At 37.2% G+C, this 15268-nt stretch overlaps 1 protein-coding gene across 1 annotated transcript in view; it reads right to left on the bottom strand.

Annotated features, from left to right (window-relative positions):
• nsun2 (NOP2/Sun RNA methyltransferase 2) overlaps nucleotides 1-14482 on the bottom strand; it is a 32518-nt gene extending 18036 nt beyond the window's left edge. The window contains exons 1-12 of the mRNA XM_007231711.4: nucleotides 14221-14482; nucleotides 12335-12492; nucleotides 12005-12109; nucleotides 11796-11901; nucleotides 10451-10522; nucleotides 10275-10359; nucleotides 9969-10161; nucleotides 7463-7537; nucleotides 3830-3960; nucleotides 2785-2858; nucleotides 2502-2632; nucleotides 566-662 (exon numbers count right to left, since the gene is read on the bottom strand). Of these exons, the coding sequence (XP_007231773.3) occupies nucleotides 566-662; nucleotides 2502-2632; nucleotides 2785-2858; nucleotides 3830-3960; nucleotides 7463-7537; nucleotides 9969-10161; nucleotides 10275-10359; nucleotides 10451-10522; nucleotides 11796-11901; nucleotides 12005-12109; nucleotides 12335-12492; nucleotides 14221-14301 (1308 nt within the window). The 5' untranslated portion in view covers nucleotides 14302-14482. The remainder of the gene's footprint in view (nucleotides 1-565; nucleotides 663-2501; nucleotides 2633-2784; nucleotides 2859-3829; nucleotides 3961-7462; nucleotides 7538-9968; nucleotides 10162-10274; nucleotides 10360-10450; nucleotides 10523-11795; nucleotides 11902-12004; nucleotides 12110-12334; nucleotides 12493-14220) is intronic.
• Nucleotides 14483-15268: the final 786 nt, after the last annotated feature.

The raw sequence follows: 15268 nt of genomic DNA, 5'->3' as shown, positions 1-15268 counted from the left end.
TCAATCAGCCAATCAAAATGAAATACAATGTGAGTTCGGTAAAACACTTAAACCACTTCATGAGGTGGTCTAATATAATTTAAGCCACATTAATAACACATCTAACTCTCCAAGACAATTTCGACAACAAACTCCTCCATGTACAACAATTTCTGTGCATTATTAACAAGCAGATTTGCATATTCCATCCCACACAGTAATCATTACATTGTAAAAAAAGAAAATGTAAAGTTACATTTACATATGGGTCAAATGTTTGTATGTCAATATAAGCTGCTCTTCAAAACGCAACAGCGCAAAGCAGATAGCAGGCTAATCCTGTTGACATTTGTCAAAAAGTACTGGTTGCTGCAACACAACAGATCAGCCATCTTGGTTGTTTCCATACCAACACCAGAAATGACAGTAATTGGTCAGGTGACCAGCAAAAACTGGCTAAACAGATTGTGAATACTAACTTTTATACAAAATATTCAAATACATCATTGGTGAGTAAAGGTCTTAATGCTGAAGGCTGTTTACTATTTTATTTGCGATTTGCAATTTTTACAGAATCTACCGTTACCTTCGGTTGGCGGCGGTTCCACGGCATGGGCCCTTTCTTCATCAGCACCGCCACAAAAAAGCCACCAGTGTTCTGGTGATGTGGTAATATCCTCATACTGCAAACACACAAACATACACACAATTAACATGCACAGTGTGTACATAAATGGGTCTGATCAGACAGGCTGAAGAAAAGCAAAAAAAAAAAAAAACAGACCGACTACACTTCTCAGTAGAGCAGGAGCACCACCAAGTGGAGCACTCTGCCATTACCAGGCAAAGATTCTTTTAAGTTGGGATTCAGTGTCTAATGCATATTGAACACAGAGTCAGAGCTATTTATTTATTGTATCCTGTGTTGTACTCTTACTGGATTCTCACACCTCTGTGCACTTTTTTATTTAAAAAAAAAAAAATAAATAAATTAGGTTTTAACACAAGCCTGTATTTGGTAATCTGCGCCAGTAGTCTCAGACTGTCCATAGACTTAACTAACACTTTTTTTTTTTTTTTTTTAGATTAAATTTTCTTAAAAGATTCTTTGAAGACTGAATTAAAATCATGCAAAAAAGAATATTGTTGTGACTTCTGTTTTAAAAGTTTGCAGCTGTAAACAGAATAACTTGGAATCGAGAGGGTGCAGTCAGGACACATCCAACATCCAAACTCAATTTTGTATTTTCACTACTGTAAAAACTATATTATAAAGCTTGGTATCAAAGTTATTAGTCTAATATTAATCTTTCATATTCGAAGCAGCATTATGTAATAACTGGTATTTCTTGATCATAGAAAGTGGATTTTACACAAGAAGGGCATGCTCACATGTGATTTATGACAATTGTTTAATCTGAAGAAAAAAAACAAAACAAAAAAAAAAACGTGGGTTTATGTGACAGACTAACATTACAATACTGTTCACAAATATTACTCAAATAATGGTTAAACAGAGCAGTGCTCCAGCGAGCTTAAAAGCTCCAAGAATTGCTGTCCAAGAAGGGACAAGCTTGCAAATTAGTATGTCAGTGGTGCATCATAATGATTCATCATTTTAAAGAAATTATGCTACATAATGCTGCTTCAAACTGTTGCACTTTGACAACTTATCATCTGCAACTGCCAGCAAACAGTTTAAGACAAAATTCATCTTTCTTATTCTAACATGCTCCATTTCTCTACCTTCTACTGTCATCTGAGCTTCTCAAGTTTTAAACCTGCTTATGACTCAACTTTTGGCAACACAGAACATAGAAGACAATACTAAACACTACAGTCACCTTATCTTAGGGGGAAAAAAACACAATCAATTCTAAATACAAATAGCCAAATAGCACAGTAGGAGTAATGGAAGCTTAATGCCAAAACAGCTCATAGGATATTTTCCTGGCAGGAGCGGTTATATTAGGTACTGTCTTTGGGGAGGTAAGGGAGTGTTTAGATATGTGTTTTTAATCCAGTGAGCAATAAGAACTTTAACAGTTTTTCAGGGTGGGTTTAAATAAAAATGTCTTTTTTTGTTGATGGTATACATAGTTGGCATCTGTCCTGGTGGTACAGTGTGCAGTCCAGTAATAAATGCTTAACTAAAATTGGAGTTTGGCAGATTTTACAACGCTAAAGAGTCTTCTCCTCTCAACATAAAGGAGTGTGTCAACCTGGTATGTCCAATTCGACATCTAGTGTATATGACTTATTTCCATCTGTTTTCAAAGTTTCTGGTCATTCGGCTATGTATATTGGGGTTGCCAAGTATCACAGAGCACCAGGATCTAGACTGCAGGCTGACCACTAAAGGGCATCTAAAGCAAACTATCTTTAATAAGTATTACATTTAAAATTAGACTGAATCATAGACGTGGTGGATCCCCAATCTGAATCCTGTAGGACAGATTTGGTATCCTACTGGCCTCTTGGGTAATATGCAGAATTCTACACATCTGTATATCTAAGCTTACCATCTCTCCAGCTTCATGCTCTGCAGTTTCTCTGGGTCGGTCGGAGGGAACATGGTGGGTCTGATCTGAGTGTGTCGATTTGTGGGCACCTCGGACCAGTCAGAATACCACTGGCCCTCTTTGGTCATCAGCTGGATAAGCAATTACAGGACAGAGAAAATTAAACTCAACAGCCTAACTTCTCACAGACAGCTTGCAGGAGCTACAGATAATATTCCCTCAGCTGTAGGAGTGAAACGACTAATATTAAAAAATGAAAAGTGGCATATAAACAGATCATCACCTTCCAGGATGTAATTCCTGGCATGTACTTCAGGCCTGGCAGATCAGCAGAGGCATCGACCAGCTCTAATGCGCCTGAAAGAAGCAGGGGACCGTTTAAACACAGCTTTCAATCCCATCCATCAATAAATTGACCACATCTTTTTAAAAAAAGAATCAGAATCACTTCACAAAGTAAAAACAGAGTATGTGTTTTTTGTGTTATGCAATGCTACAGATACTGATACTTGTGTAGCACCGGATTATAAGGCGCACCATCAAAGAACGTCTATTTTGTGGTCCATTTTCATACATAAGGCGCACCAGATTATAAGGCGCCTAAGTAAATAAAACTTTATTTAATTTATTTAATAATATATAAAAAAAGCAGCACTGGATGTTAATCTACATATATTTCTCGGCTAAAAACTGTTTATTTGGGTGAGTAAGGAACTTCCATTTTCAACAGCGTAGTTAGAAGCAGCGCTAGCCGCAGTTAGCAGCGCTTAGTGCTAGTAAATGCCACCCAACAGTGCTACACTGAGGAACTCTGAGTGTTCAGCTAGCAGCCCTGGATGGAGTAAACACGGTAAACACACAGACTACAACCCGATATACTCAATTTTGAACAACAAAAGAGCTAGAGCTGCAGTTAGTGGCCAATGCTAATACTGCTCCAGCCTTGGTGCTGGAGAAATGTCACTGACTCTCCTGTATAATGCTGGAGGCACATAAGGCGCATCAGACTATAAGGCACACTGACAATTTTGGAGAAAATTTAAGGATTTTAAGATTTCGCACCTTATTGTATGAAAAATATGAAAAATTAAAATAACAGCTGACTGGAGAAGGACCAACTAGATACTAGACAAAGGTAGACTAGGTAGCTACTATGATCTAGCGCACTGAAGCAAACCATCCAATAAAAACAGAGCTAATTCTGGAGGTGACAATGTTTTTGATTTACACATCTAACTTAAAATAGTCAATAATTCATTTTACATCACTTTAAGAGCTTCAGGAAAGAGTTATATTTAAAATTGAAGGCTGATGGACAGTAGCGATACCTTCACTTTTCTCCAGCAGGGATGCAATGATTGCTTCATCCTCGATGGGGTTCAGGGAGCAGGTGGAGTAAACCATCCTGCCACCCACAGCCAGCTGCTCCACGCCACGCACTGCTATCCTCAGCTGCAGTCTGCCAAAGAGAACATATGCAAATTAATACATATACTCCATCCAGGCCTGCAGCATATATCACTTGTTAATCATTATAACAATATTGGCTTTTGCAATCCTGAGCTCACACAAGGCTGCAATTTGCAAATGTGTGCTTTAATAAATCATGAAATGTTGAGTTTATGCCACGAGAATCCTGGACTATATCCGGCAGTCTAGACCAGTTTAACTGACCCAACTAAAATAGATTTTGTGATTAAAATAAGATGGTTTAAGTAAGAAATTAAACATCAGTCTGCTTTACATAAGGTATAAGACGTGATGAGATCTTGCTATTTATAGGTATATGTTTGAGTAAAATGAACATGCTGTTTTATTCTATAAACTACGGACAGCATTTCTTCCAAATTCCAAATAAAAATATTGTCATTAAGAGCATTTATCTGCAGATAAAATGAGAAATGGCTGAAATAACAAAAAAACAAGTTCATATTCATAAAGATTTAAGAGTTCAGAAATCAATATTTGGTGGAATAACTTTGGTGGTTTTTAATCAAAGTTTTCATGCATCTTGGCATGTTCTCCTCCACCAGTCTTACACACTGCTTTTTTATAACTTTATGCCACTCCTGGTGCAAAACTTCAAGCAGTTCAGCTTGGTTTGATGGCTTGTGATCATCCATCTTCCTCTTAATTATATTCCAGAGGTTTTTAATTTGGTAAAATCAAAATAACTCATCATTTTTAAGTGGTCTCTTTTTTTTCAAGAACTGTACAAGAAATAAAAACCAAAGAAATTGACACCATCCTGAGACACTATAGATGCAATACACTGATATCTACCCCAATATTTTAGTTAACTAGTTTAAAAGTTTGATACGCTGCTGCATACTGAATTCAAAATGAGCAACTACATAGATTATTTAATATCTGACATTTAATAAATTATGCTCCACTATCCCTAATAACTTTTTAAAAAAAGTGAAACATACAGCTATACAGTGTTCAAGAACTCATATCCAGAAAAGGATGTTTAAAAAAAAGCACATTGCACCATATTTCATCATTCTGTGAGATCATTTTGCTCACCCATTAAACACGCCACTGCGATTCTGCACTATATTGTTTTTGTACTTGCTAATGCTTTTCCACAGTAATTTAATATCCCACAACCCCCATAAACCACAAACCAAATTGCCCCTTGGCAATCAATAAAACATATCTTCAGTACCTTGCGAAACATAAAATCACATTATCCGTCAACACGTTCAAAACACTGCCTTTTTATTTTTGTACATTTTATGAAGCTACAACTCCATCCCACCCACCACCACTAACTTTTAAAGTCTGGTAGACCTAGAGAACATGCAGAACCTAGAGATGTTCTCACCTGCAATATTGGCTAGAAAATATACTAAATATACACATTGCATATGCTTATACACAGAGTGGTCTCCAACTTCACTGTATTTCATTCATTTAAAGCAACACAAACATTTCTAGCACTTTGCACCAAATACCACAATTAGCGCTTTTCCAACTACTGGTTCGGCGCATTTCCACCAACAAAAGTAGGTTCAGGAACCAGAAAAGCTTGTTCGTAGTGGAAACCGAAGAATACTAGGTTTTTTAGTGCGAAGCATGTTTGCTTCTGTTCACTGTTGCTGTGCAGCGCCCTCTGTTGAAGCAGTATGATCTAACCTTTTTACGTTTACACTAAAACTGGTTCATTAAAAAAGTACAACAGTCCTTATAAACCTGAAAGGAACTGGTTCAAGAACCAGAGTTCTTTTGGAGGAAAAGTGCTAAATGTGGAAGAGAAATCTGTGCTTAGAGCTACTGCTAAAAGAACACTTTTTTTTGGACAAGCTGAGAGATATAGAATTAGAGGTGAGCAAAATAAGGATATTTTATCATTATCATTAGTGCTGGATGATATAAAAAATTCCATATCGTGATATATGATTTTTCCCATATCACGATAACGATATACATCATGATATACCACATTTAAGTATGTTTTCAGTTATTCTTCGAAAAATATGACAAAATAATAACATTGCTTACTTTTTTCCAACTTTATTTCAAAGTGACATTAAACCCAACTTTCACAAATGAGAATTACTACCTTTTAGGTCAGCAATATAAATGTATCAAATGAAAACAGATGAGGTAGATGCAGTAGCTAATTTTTTCAAAAGAACAATGCGTCTCCATTGTTCAGCTCTCATGAGTTTAATAACGTAAAGCAGCGTCATGTCGCAAAACCACATTATGAAGCTTTTTTTTTGCGAAGATTACTTTATTATCACTTATATAAACCAAGTTTATGCAAAGTGACCACGCCATTACATTTCATCGTAGCCTACATTATATATTTGCATGAATAATTGATGAAACTACTGTAGAAACGATAGGGACGATAGAAGGTAAGTAGCACGATAGACACTTTTCTATCGTCCCCATGATATTTATCGTCATATCGCACAGCACTAATTATCATATTGTGATAAATTGTCTTATTGTATTGGCAATATACTATATCTGCATGTCAAAACATTGCCATAGATATTGTGTTATGTGAAATTATCAGTTTTTTAAAACCGTGATACATACAGAACCCTCACTGAAACTAAAAAGAAACAATGTGGACTAATATGGTACAGTAATAATACAATATATTACACAAATATATGACATGGGTTCTGCAGTTTGCAGTTCTTACAAGTGTTGTCCTCTCTGGTTCCCCACAATCATAGTAGCGGGGTTAGCATTGTGTAAAAACCCAGAGTAGCAAAGATAGCAACACTTATCCCCCTATTACTAAGGTCAGTGGAGCATCATTAATTCTTTATTGAAGCAAGAGAGGATTTGCACTGAAACCATAGTGAAATATACTAATAGGCAACATGTTACTATGCAGTTGAATTTTACCAGTCAGGTTATAAGAAGCAGTAAAGCCACTCTGCTGAAGTGCAGCGTTTTAAAGGAGTTTCAGTTGGAGCAGCATTAGTATTAGCATTAGCCGCTAACTGCGATAAGTGCTAGCTTTTTCCCTGTTTAGAGGTGAGTATATTGGACTGTAACCAAAATAAAACAAGCTACATGGGACAAACTGCTAGCTAATATCGCCCCTGGCTTACCGGAACACTCAGGGTTTCTCAGTGTGTTTCTCAGTGCGCAGTCGGCAGCATTGTCCTCTAACCGTGGCTAGTGCTAGCGGTTAGCTGCTAATGCTAATAATTCTGCACCCAGCCAGCCATAGTGCTGGAGAAATCTGAAAATCTAAGCTTCCTGTAAATAAAAAGAAGCACTTTACTCCCCCAAATAAACAGTTTTCAGAGGAGCAATCTGTGTAGATTAAGAATTACAGTTTTGTTTACTTAGCTTAGCTTCACTTAAATTGATAAAAATTTCTGCAGGAAACCCTGATATAGCTCCAGGAATAGTTCAACATGTCTGAGCTCCCACACTTTATAAGACATTCTGTGGTAAAACAAAAACATTTGAGTCTTTCTTACCCATGAAGATGTAAGCTGTTGCTGGTTGTCCATTTCTTCCACACGTCTATGTTCTTCCTCATCGTCCCATCGCCACTGTCGACAGAAAGCAAGCTTTTATATTTAATTTCCACAAATTTTGCTCCAATTTACACTTCGCAACACTGTTTTTCTCTTTTATGAATTATAAAAAGATGAATCAGTATTTTGAAGACTAGTACTAAAGGCTTTTAGTTATGCAATGTTCTTTTCTCAATTATATTAAAACATAACACAGAAAATGTATTCTTTTGATAAAAACACTGCTTAAAGCAGTCAACTCCCCACGTTTTAAGCCCCACGGCTTAGATTTCTGAGCAGGTCGCTGCTGCATCAGCCGCTTTGATTTACAAAACCACAAGCGCGTTTCCTGTGACCACATGAGCTCATATGCACAGCAACTACCACTCCATCATTTACATCAGCGCTTGGCAGAGAAACCTGCACATTTTTCTTCCCCCAAGGCTGCTATTCTGGGGTGAACTCTTCAGACCCGAGGGCAACCTGATCCTATATGAGTTTTAGAATAACATGGCAAACCATAATCACAGCTTTAATCTTCAGCTCGCATCATTTCATTTACAAAAAACGCTTAGGCAGCAGAAGCACCCTGACTCTGCTCTGTGTGTAATGTCTTCGCTACTCTCAGTCAGCCAGAGCTGGTACCGAACATGCCCTGTTTTGCTTGGCACTCACCCTAAAGCCTCATGTTTCCCCAGACCATGTGCACAACTCTGCTATAGAAGATTAAAGACAGGGAATGGTATGGATTTCTAAAATGAAAGGGTAGTCACAGGTCACGTGTGCTAAGATTTTTCTCAAACGGGGGAAAAAAAAAATTATATACATTTATTTTTATTATTATTATTTTTTTTTACTTTTGTCAGAACAGGGGTGTCCAAACTACGGCCCGCGGGCCATTTGCGGCCCATTTCCTTTTTTGGAGCGGCCCGCGAGGTATTTTAGAAATATAATGAAAGTTGGCCCGCTGTTGAGCAGGTTTTATAATGTGAGATTTAAAGTTTTAACGCTAGGTGTCAGAAACGGGCCTAAAAGCGGAGAGGGTGCGCATTTCTAGAGCAGAAAAACGGCCCAAAGTGTCTAAAAGCGGAGAGAGTGCGCAGTTGTAGCGCAGAAAAACGGGCCAAAGAGTCTAAAAGTTGCCGTAATTAAGGAGTTTAATATTAAGAGACATCATTACATGAAACATCAATTTTAAAAATCTTAGTTTACACAACACTGTCAAAGATAGTAAGTCAAGTAAAATGATGTGTAAATGAAAGTAATCAGGAAAAAGTATTATTTAAAGTGGTATATTTCATTATTTGTTTTATTACAGAGTCTGTGGCCCGTGACTTCAAATATATTTCTCCTTCTGTCCCCCAACAAAAAAAGTTTGGACACCCCTGTGTCAGAACATCAAGTTGATGTGTATTAAAAAAAAAACGTCCTTGTTTGCTTATGACACATTTCCCATCATCAAGAAATGTTACAACTAAGTACTAGGGCTTCACTATATTGGAAAAATCGGACATTGCAATATTTTGTTCTGCAATATATATTGTGATATTAAGTACAAAAAATTTCACCAGATTTCTCTTAAGTTCAAAATGATATGACATATCACTTATGCCCTCTGTGAATAATAAATTTAAGTAGTATAAATGACATTTAGCAGATTTAATCTTTTTCTGGTAGATACACTGAAAAGTATAAAATTAAAAAAAATAATTTTTTAAAAGGTGTCATTCCATCGTTTTTTTCCTTCATTTTAAAATGTCTAGTTGTGATCTCTCTTATAAATGAATGCAACAAGATCTGTTTTTTGTGAATGCAGCTTTAGTCTGGTGGAGAAGTGGGCGGGGAGAAACGATAGGATTTCGTCTCTTGCTTATGAATATTCATACATGAAAACATATCGCCTCTGATTGGCTAACAGCACTGCGACGCAGAGAGCTAAAGACATTTTTACACTATTGAAATGTCATATGTTACTTTACAACATCTATAATACCCTGCTAATAGACTTATAGTCTCTGTAAAATACCAAATCCACCGGAGATCCTATGTAAACTATATTTACACACAGAGGAGGGTAGTCCAGTCTCAGAAAGTAAATACCCACCCTAGGGTTTTGTTGGCTGAGCCGCAGCAGAGCCGCCCAGGCAGTTGGAACAAAACTCTGGGGTTTATTTTTACTTTTAACTAGTGTAAACAGAACTGTTCTGAAAATACATCTCAATTGTACTTCGCTGGTGGTGTTCCATAGCCTAATTCTAACCATTTGTCCTGTTAGCTCTGAATTACTGGACAAAAGCATATAACACTGATGTGTTATTTGCACAAATAATACAGGAACGGACTGCCATGTTGTTTTTAGAGCTGTTAGCTCCTGTCTGATGAGACGGTGTCACTTCCTGGCTTTAGCTCTGCCTGTGGGCGAGGCCATCAAAAAACCTAAAAATGTATAGTGTCTCCCCTTCCTCACCTGCATGGCACGTCACACAGCACTCTGTCATAGAAGAGTACATCTTTTGTGCCGTTTTGCTCCACCATCAGGCGCGGGATGCAGGAGGCATCGTGGTTCACCACCATGATACATGGACTGTTCAGCCTTTTAGCCTGGTGCACCAGCAGGTAACAGCGCTTATTATCCACATCATTAGCAATTACAAAGCCCTCTGCAAACAGAGAGAACCAAATGTAGTGGATTAACATTTAATTATGGTAAACTATATCTGTAAATGATCTGGATTTAGGGATGTAGAACTACAGCGACTTAAAATATCTTTACCAGGGAAAGGCACATCCATATCAGAATGCAGCATCTCGATCAGCTGAGCAGTCTTTGATCCTGGAGCAGCACACATGTCCAGAATCTGTACAAACGTTCTTAAAGTTAAACAAAAAAAAATACAAGCATTATACAAGACTTACAATTCACTGTGTATATAATGGTGCAAACAGTACCTTATGGTGAGGCTCAATTTTCAACAGAAGAGGAGGAATCATACTGACAGCCTCCTGCCTGCTAATATTTCCCTGTAAAATAATGACAAGAATTAATTAATCATGAAATGAATAAGCCAAAACGTGCATATTAAATTTGCGGCCATAAAAATGACTTTCTGTAAAGCAACTTTATGGAGCACTTTTACACTAAAATAGCATCATCAGAATCATTGTCGGGATCACCAATGCTACTAAAAGAAATAACTTTTGGGGAACATAAATAAAAATATGTATGTATGTTAGCACCACACTTTATTGAACTTGTGCAATTAAATGCAATTCTTCAGTTACTCAGGAAAATATTTACATTTTTAGAATTTAACAATTTTAGTTCACGGCCAAAGACTTTTAATTAATGAGATACCGTATTTTTCGCACTATAAGGCGCACTATCAATGAACGTCTATTTCCATACATAAGTCTCGCTGCTGGGTGGTGATGGTGGTGATCTAACTAAGCTAAGCTAAGTATACAAACCTGTAATAAACGAGTACCGGATGTTAAGCTACACAGATTTCCCTCCTGAAAACACGTTTACTTACAGTAAGCTTAGATTCTGGAATTGCTCCAGTACTAGACTAGAGCATTAGCATTAGCGGCTAACCACTCCAGCAGTGCTAGCCGGGCTTAGGAGCAGTCTACAGGTTGATAATACTCCCCCCTGAACAGAGAAATAGTGAGCATGGTTAGCGGGTAATGTTAATGCTGCTCCAGCAGTGCTAGCCGGGATTAGCAGCAGGCTACAGGCTGATGATACTGCCCTCTGAACGGGGGAAATAGCGGTTAGCGGGTAAGACTACTCTAGCCCTGGTGCTGGAGAACTAAACTGAAATTCCTATAGAACACTGCAATTTGGCAGAGGAGATTTACTGCTCCTTACAACCTAACAGGTAAAATCCATACATAAGATGCACTGGATTATAATGCGCACTGACCATTTTTGGGAAAATTCAAAGTTTTTAAGTGCTTAAAGTGCAAACATTACAGTACATCATTGTAATTATAGATTGTACAGCTGAAGATTTGAGTCACATGCCATCTGACTCAATCAATTTGGACTCTACACTAGTGAATTTTCATGTAATAAAAAACAAAAAGAACTGAACAATCAAAATACTAAGAGATAACCAAAACTAGGCAAATAAATAATGTAAAGAAATACAGCCTTTCCTTTTTAATTGTGTGGAATAGCACAGGCATGAGATGGCACAGACATGAAATTTCTCTCTCATTGTCAGTGACAGATATAACTGAAGCATCTTAACCAAATGCCAAAGAAATGCGTGTGTAACTTTCAACTTACACACTCAGTCTCGCTGACTAGGAACTGGTGGAACTTTTCCAGAAGCGGTGACTTCCGCAGAATCTTTCTACTCATGTTGGTGTGCCAAGCCTGTTCATCAGGGTACCTGCAATACCACATACGCCAAAATGAGATTGACAAAATGCACAACAATATACACATAAAGATTGATCTTACAGCCCAAGAATTAATAGTCATAATATACCTACCAGGACAGAGCCTGTGGGGCTTCAATCTTCTGACCATCTATCTCTAGATCCTGAATGTCCTTAAAGTACTTCTCTTTGAGGGTATGGAGAATTTCTTTGGCATGGCTGTTGGAGAAATAAAATTCGATTTAAAGCATTCAAATCACAGTTGTGGGTTAAATATGTAGGATAAACGACAACATTAAAGTGAAATCATTCCTTCTGAGTTTAAAATAGATTCTCGCAGCCTACAGGACACTGAATCTAGTTATAGGTATAGATATTAATTTAAATATAACAAACTTTATTGGGGAAATGGAATGAAACAGAACTGCAAATATTAAGATTTACCTTTTGTATCCAGTGATTCGTATTGTAGCAGGTAGGGGCTCCCTCATAGCTTCCATAAATTCCTCAAATTCTCCCTCTGGCACAATCTTCAGCTCCTGGTAGTACTGCTCAAACAATTTATTCTCCTTGATGATGTCAGCATAGCCGGCACCCCAACCCTGTCAAAAGAGCATTCACAGAACTGTCAACAGAGCATAACACCTGTGGCTTCAGCACACTCAATAAATACCAATTTGGTAGTGTGTAAACATGATTTTTTTAAAGGTAATAACACTCATTCCTAATAAATCAGCATATTGTTTCTATTTAAATCCATGTTTAATCTTCATGTCTATGTTTTACTATTTTGTTGTTTATTTTCCTTCTGTTGTGCTGGTTAAGCTTCTCGACTGACTTTTCTGTTCTCAGCCCTGTAGGAGCTTTAGAATTTAATTTTACAACAAAGTAATTTAAGAGCACAAGGAAAGAGTCTGACAAACTTAAGTTTATATGCTGACCAACGATGCAGGTGGTGGTTTTCTAATTCTAAAAAATAAGACTACATCATTGAAAAGTTACTTTATTTCAGTTCAATATGTGAAACGTATTATATTGATGTGTTACACAAAGAGTGATCTAACTTATTTGTTATTTCTTTTACTGTTGATAATAGCTTACCGCCAATAAAAACTGAAATCAATGTTTAGAAAATGGTACTATATACTATAATGGATTATTTAAGATCAGTTGGTACTTTTGGCAGTGTGGGCAGTGTGGCAGTGGGCATGTCCTGTTGGAAAATGAAATCTGCATCTCCAAAAAAGCTATCAGCAGAGGGAAGCATGAAGTGCTGTAATATTTTCAGGAAAAACACTACACTGACTGCAGACTTGACATAACACAGTGGATCAACACCAGCAGATGACATGTCTCTCAAAATCATCACTGATCTTCAGTACATTTTGCATTTTATTTGGAAATCAAGGAACCAGAGTCCGGAGGAAGAGTGGACAGACGCACAGTCTAAGCTGCTTGAGGTCTAGTGTGAAGGTTCCACAATCAGTGATGGTTTGGAGAGTCATGTCATCTGCTGGTGTTGGTCCACTGTGTTATATCAAGTCCAAAATCAGTGCAGTGTTTTTCTGAAATAAAGTAACTTTCCAATGAAAATCAATTTTTTGAGATGCACTAGTATTTTATTTCAACACCGACACTGTTTTTCTATAGAAGTGGATCTTTAATGGCTTAGTAATTAGCACGTTTGTCTCCAAGCGCTTGGATCTTGGGTTCTGGGTGCAATTTCCATGTGCTCCTGGTGTCCATGTGGGTGTCCTCCGGGGACTACTGTTTGGTCCCACAGTCCAAAAACATAGAGATCAGGTCAACTGGATTCCCTTAATTGCCCTGATGTGTATATATACACACGTGTGAGAGTGTTTGTATTACTATCTGCATAGGTATGGCTTGTCAAGGTGCAGGCCTCCAGACGGACAGTTGTTTCTGGTAGAGGGTATGCTGTGTGTGATTGGCTGTGCTTCTCTCCGAAGTGTGTGAGTGCTGAGTGTAAATGGTTGTGTGTAAAACGGGATTGTAAAGCGTCCATGAGTGTCTAGAAAGGTGTAAGGTTATATAAGTGTAACTTTATTCTTTCTTATCGCCAAGAATACCGTTATCGCAAAAACACCCTGAAATAGTGACATTATTATAGGTTCATATCGCCCACCCCTAGCTAGTCAGTATAGATCCTAACAACACAGTGTTTAAAATACTGTAAATCTCTGTTAGCACACTCAGTACTGTCCACCCCAACAGTGAACATACTGCACATAAAAACATTAATTTCCCCCCGAAACCGGGCTTTTAATCTGCAGTGTGTTTAAACTAACTAAGATAATTAACAGACTCACAGAATCTCTGTCCCTCTTCCCCTCCGCTCCTCCGTCCCGGCCTCCTCCATTCCTCCCTCTGTTTCTGTTCCTTTTACCCATGTCGGAGACACACACGACCCTGGATATGAACCTCTGGAACGCCTGGAGCCGCAGATTGAACTCTTCTAACAGATCCTGAGCTAGACTGGAGCTGCAGCTTATGCTAAAGCTAATGCTAAAGCTAAACTCATGTGGGGCTCAGTGAAACTCAAAACGCCACACAGCAGCGAAAGGACCTGCGGTGACCGCGAGCGCGCCTGACTATATATATATATCAGAATATATGAACAGACAACAGGATAAAAAAAAAAGTTTTTAAAATTTAACTACAACAACAACAACAACAACAACAACAATAATAATAATAATAATAATAATAATAATTAAGTATAATAATAAATTTCTCTTATTCTCTTATATTTTTTGTTTACTATTAGCTTTATTTTACACTCAAATTAAATCCAATGTAACAAAAATACGATTTGCAGATTTACATTTAAATACTTAACTGATCATTTCAACATCTAAATTACAAGCAATATAAACAGCTTATATGGTTAACATTTGCCCTTTGCTTTTCTTATGTTACAGTTATTTTAGATATGAAATAACAGAGAAACTAATAGACATAATACCGAACAAAAATAGATTTAATAAGTATTTTTAACCAATTCAGACCCTGCGTCAATTACAATGGACATCATGTACTTTTTTCAAATGTTTCGTTGCACAGAGCATTAATTAAGACCTGTTTTTCATCAAAGTAGATTATATAAAGCAAAGTAATACAAGCTCATTTTTACTAATTCTGGGATTTTAAACAGTTTTTTTTTTAATGTTTAGGAATAAACTTGAGTTAGTTGGATATATTTTCATATATATATATAGTATTAGGATAGTAGTGTCTTATTTTGTGTGCATTACAGACAGCATTCTTATATTTTTCCATCACTTGAACTTAATTCAGGTCTGAAAGGGTTAATTAAAAAAGTAAAATAAAAACATGCTATTTTACTATTGGCTTATG

Source organism: Astyanax mexicanus, chromosome 3 (assembly GCF_023375975.1).
Source record: "Astyanax mexicanus isolate ESR-SI-001 chromosome 3, AstMex3_surface, whole genome shotgun sequence".
NCBI classification, from domain to species: Eukaryota; Metazoa; Chordata; class Actinopteri; order Characiformes; family Acestrorhamphidae; genus Astyanax; species Astyanax mexicanus.
This window is presented reverse-complemented; position numbering and strand designations above follow the sequence as displayed.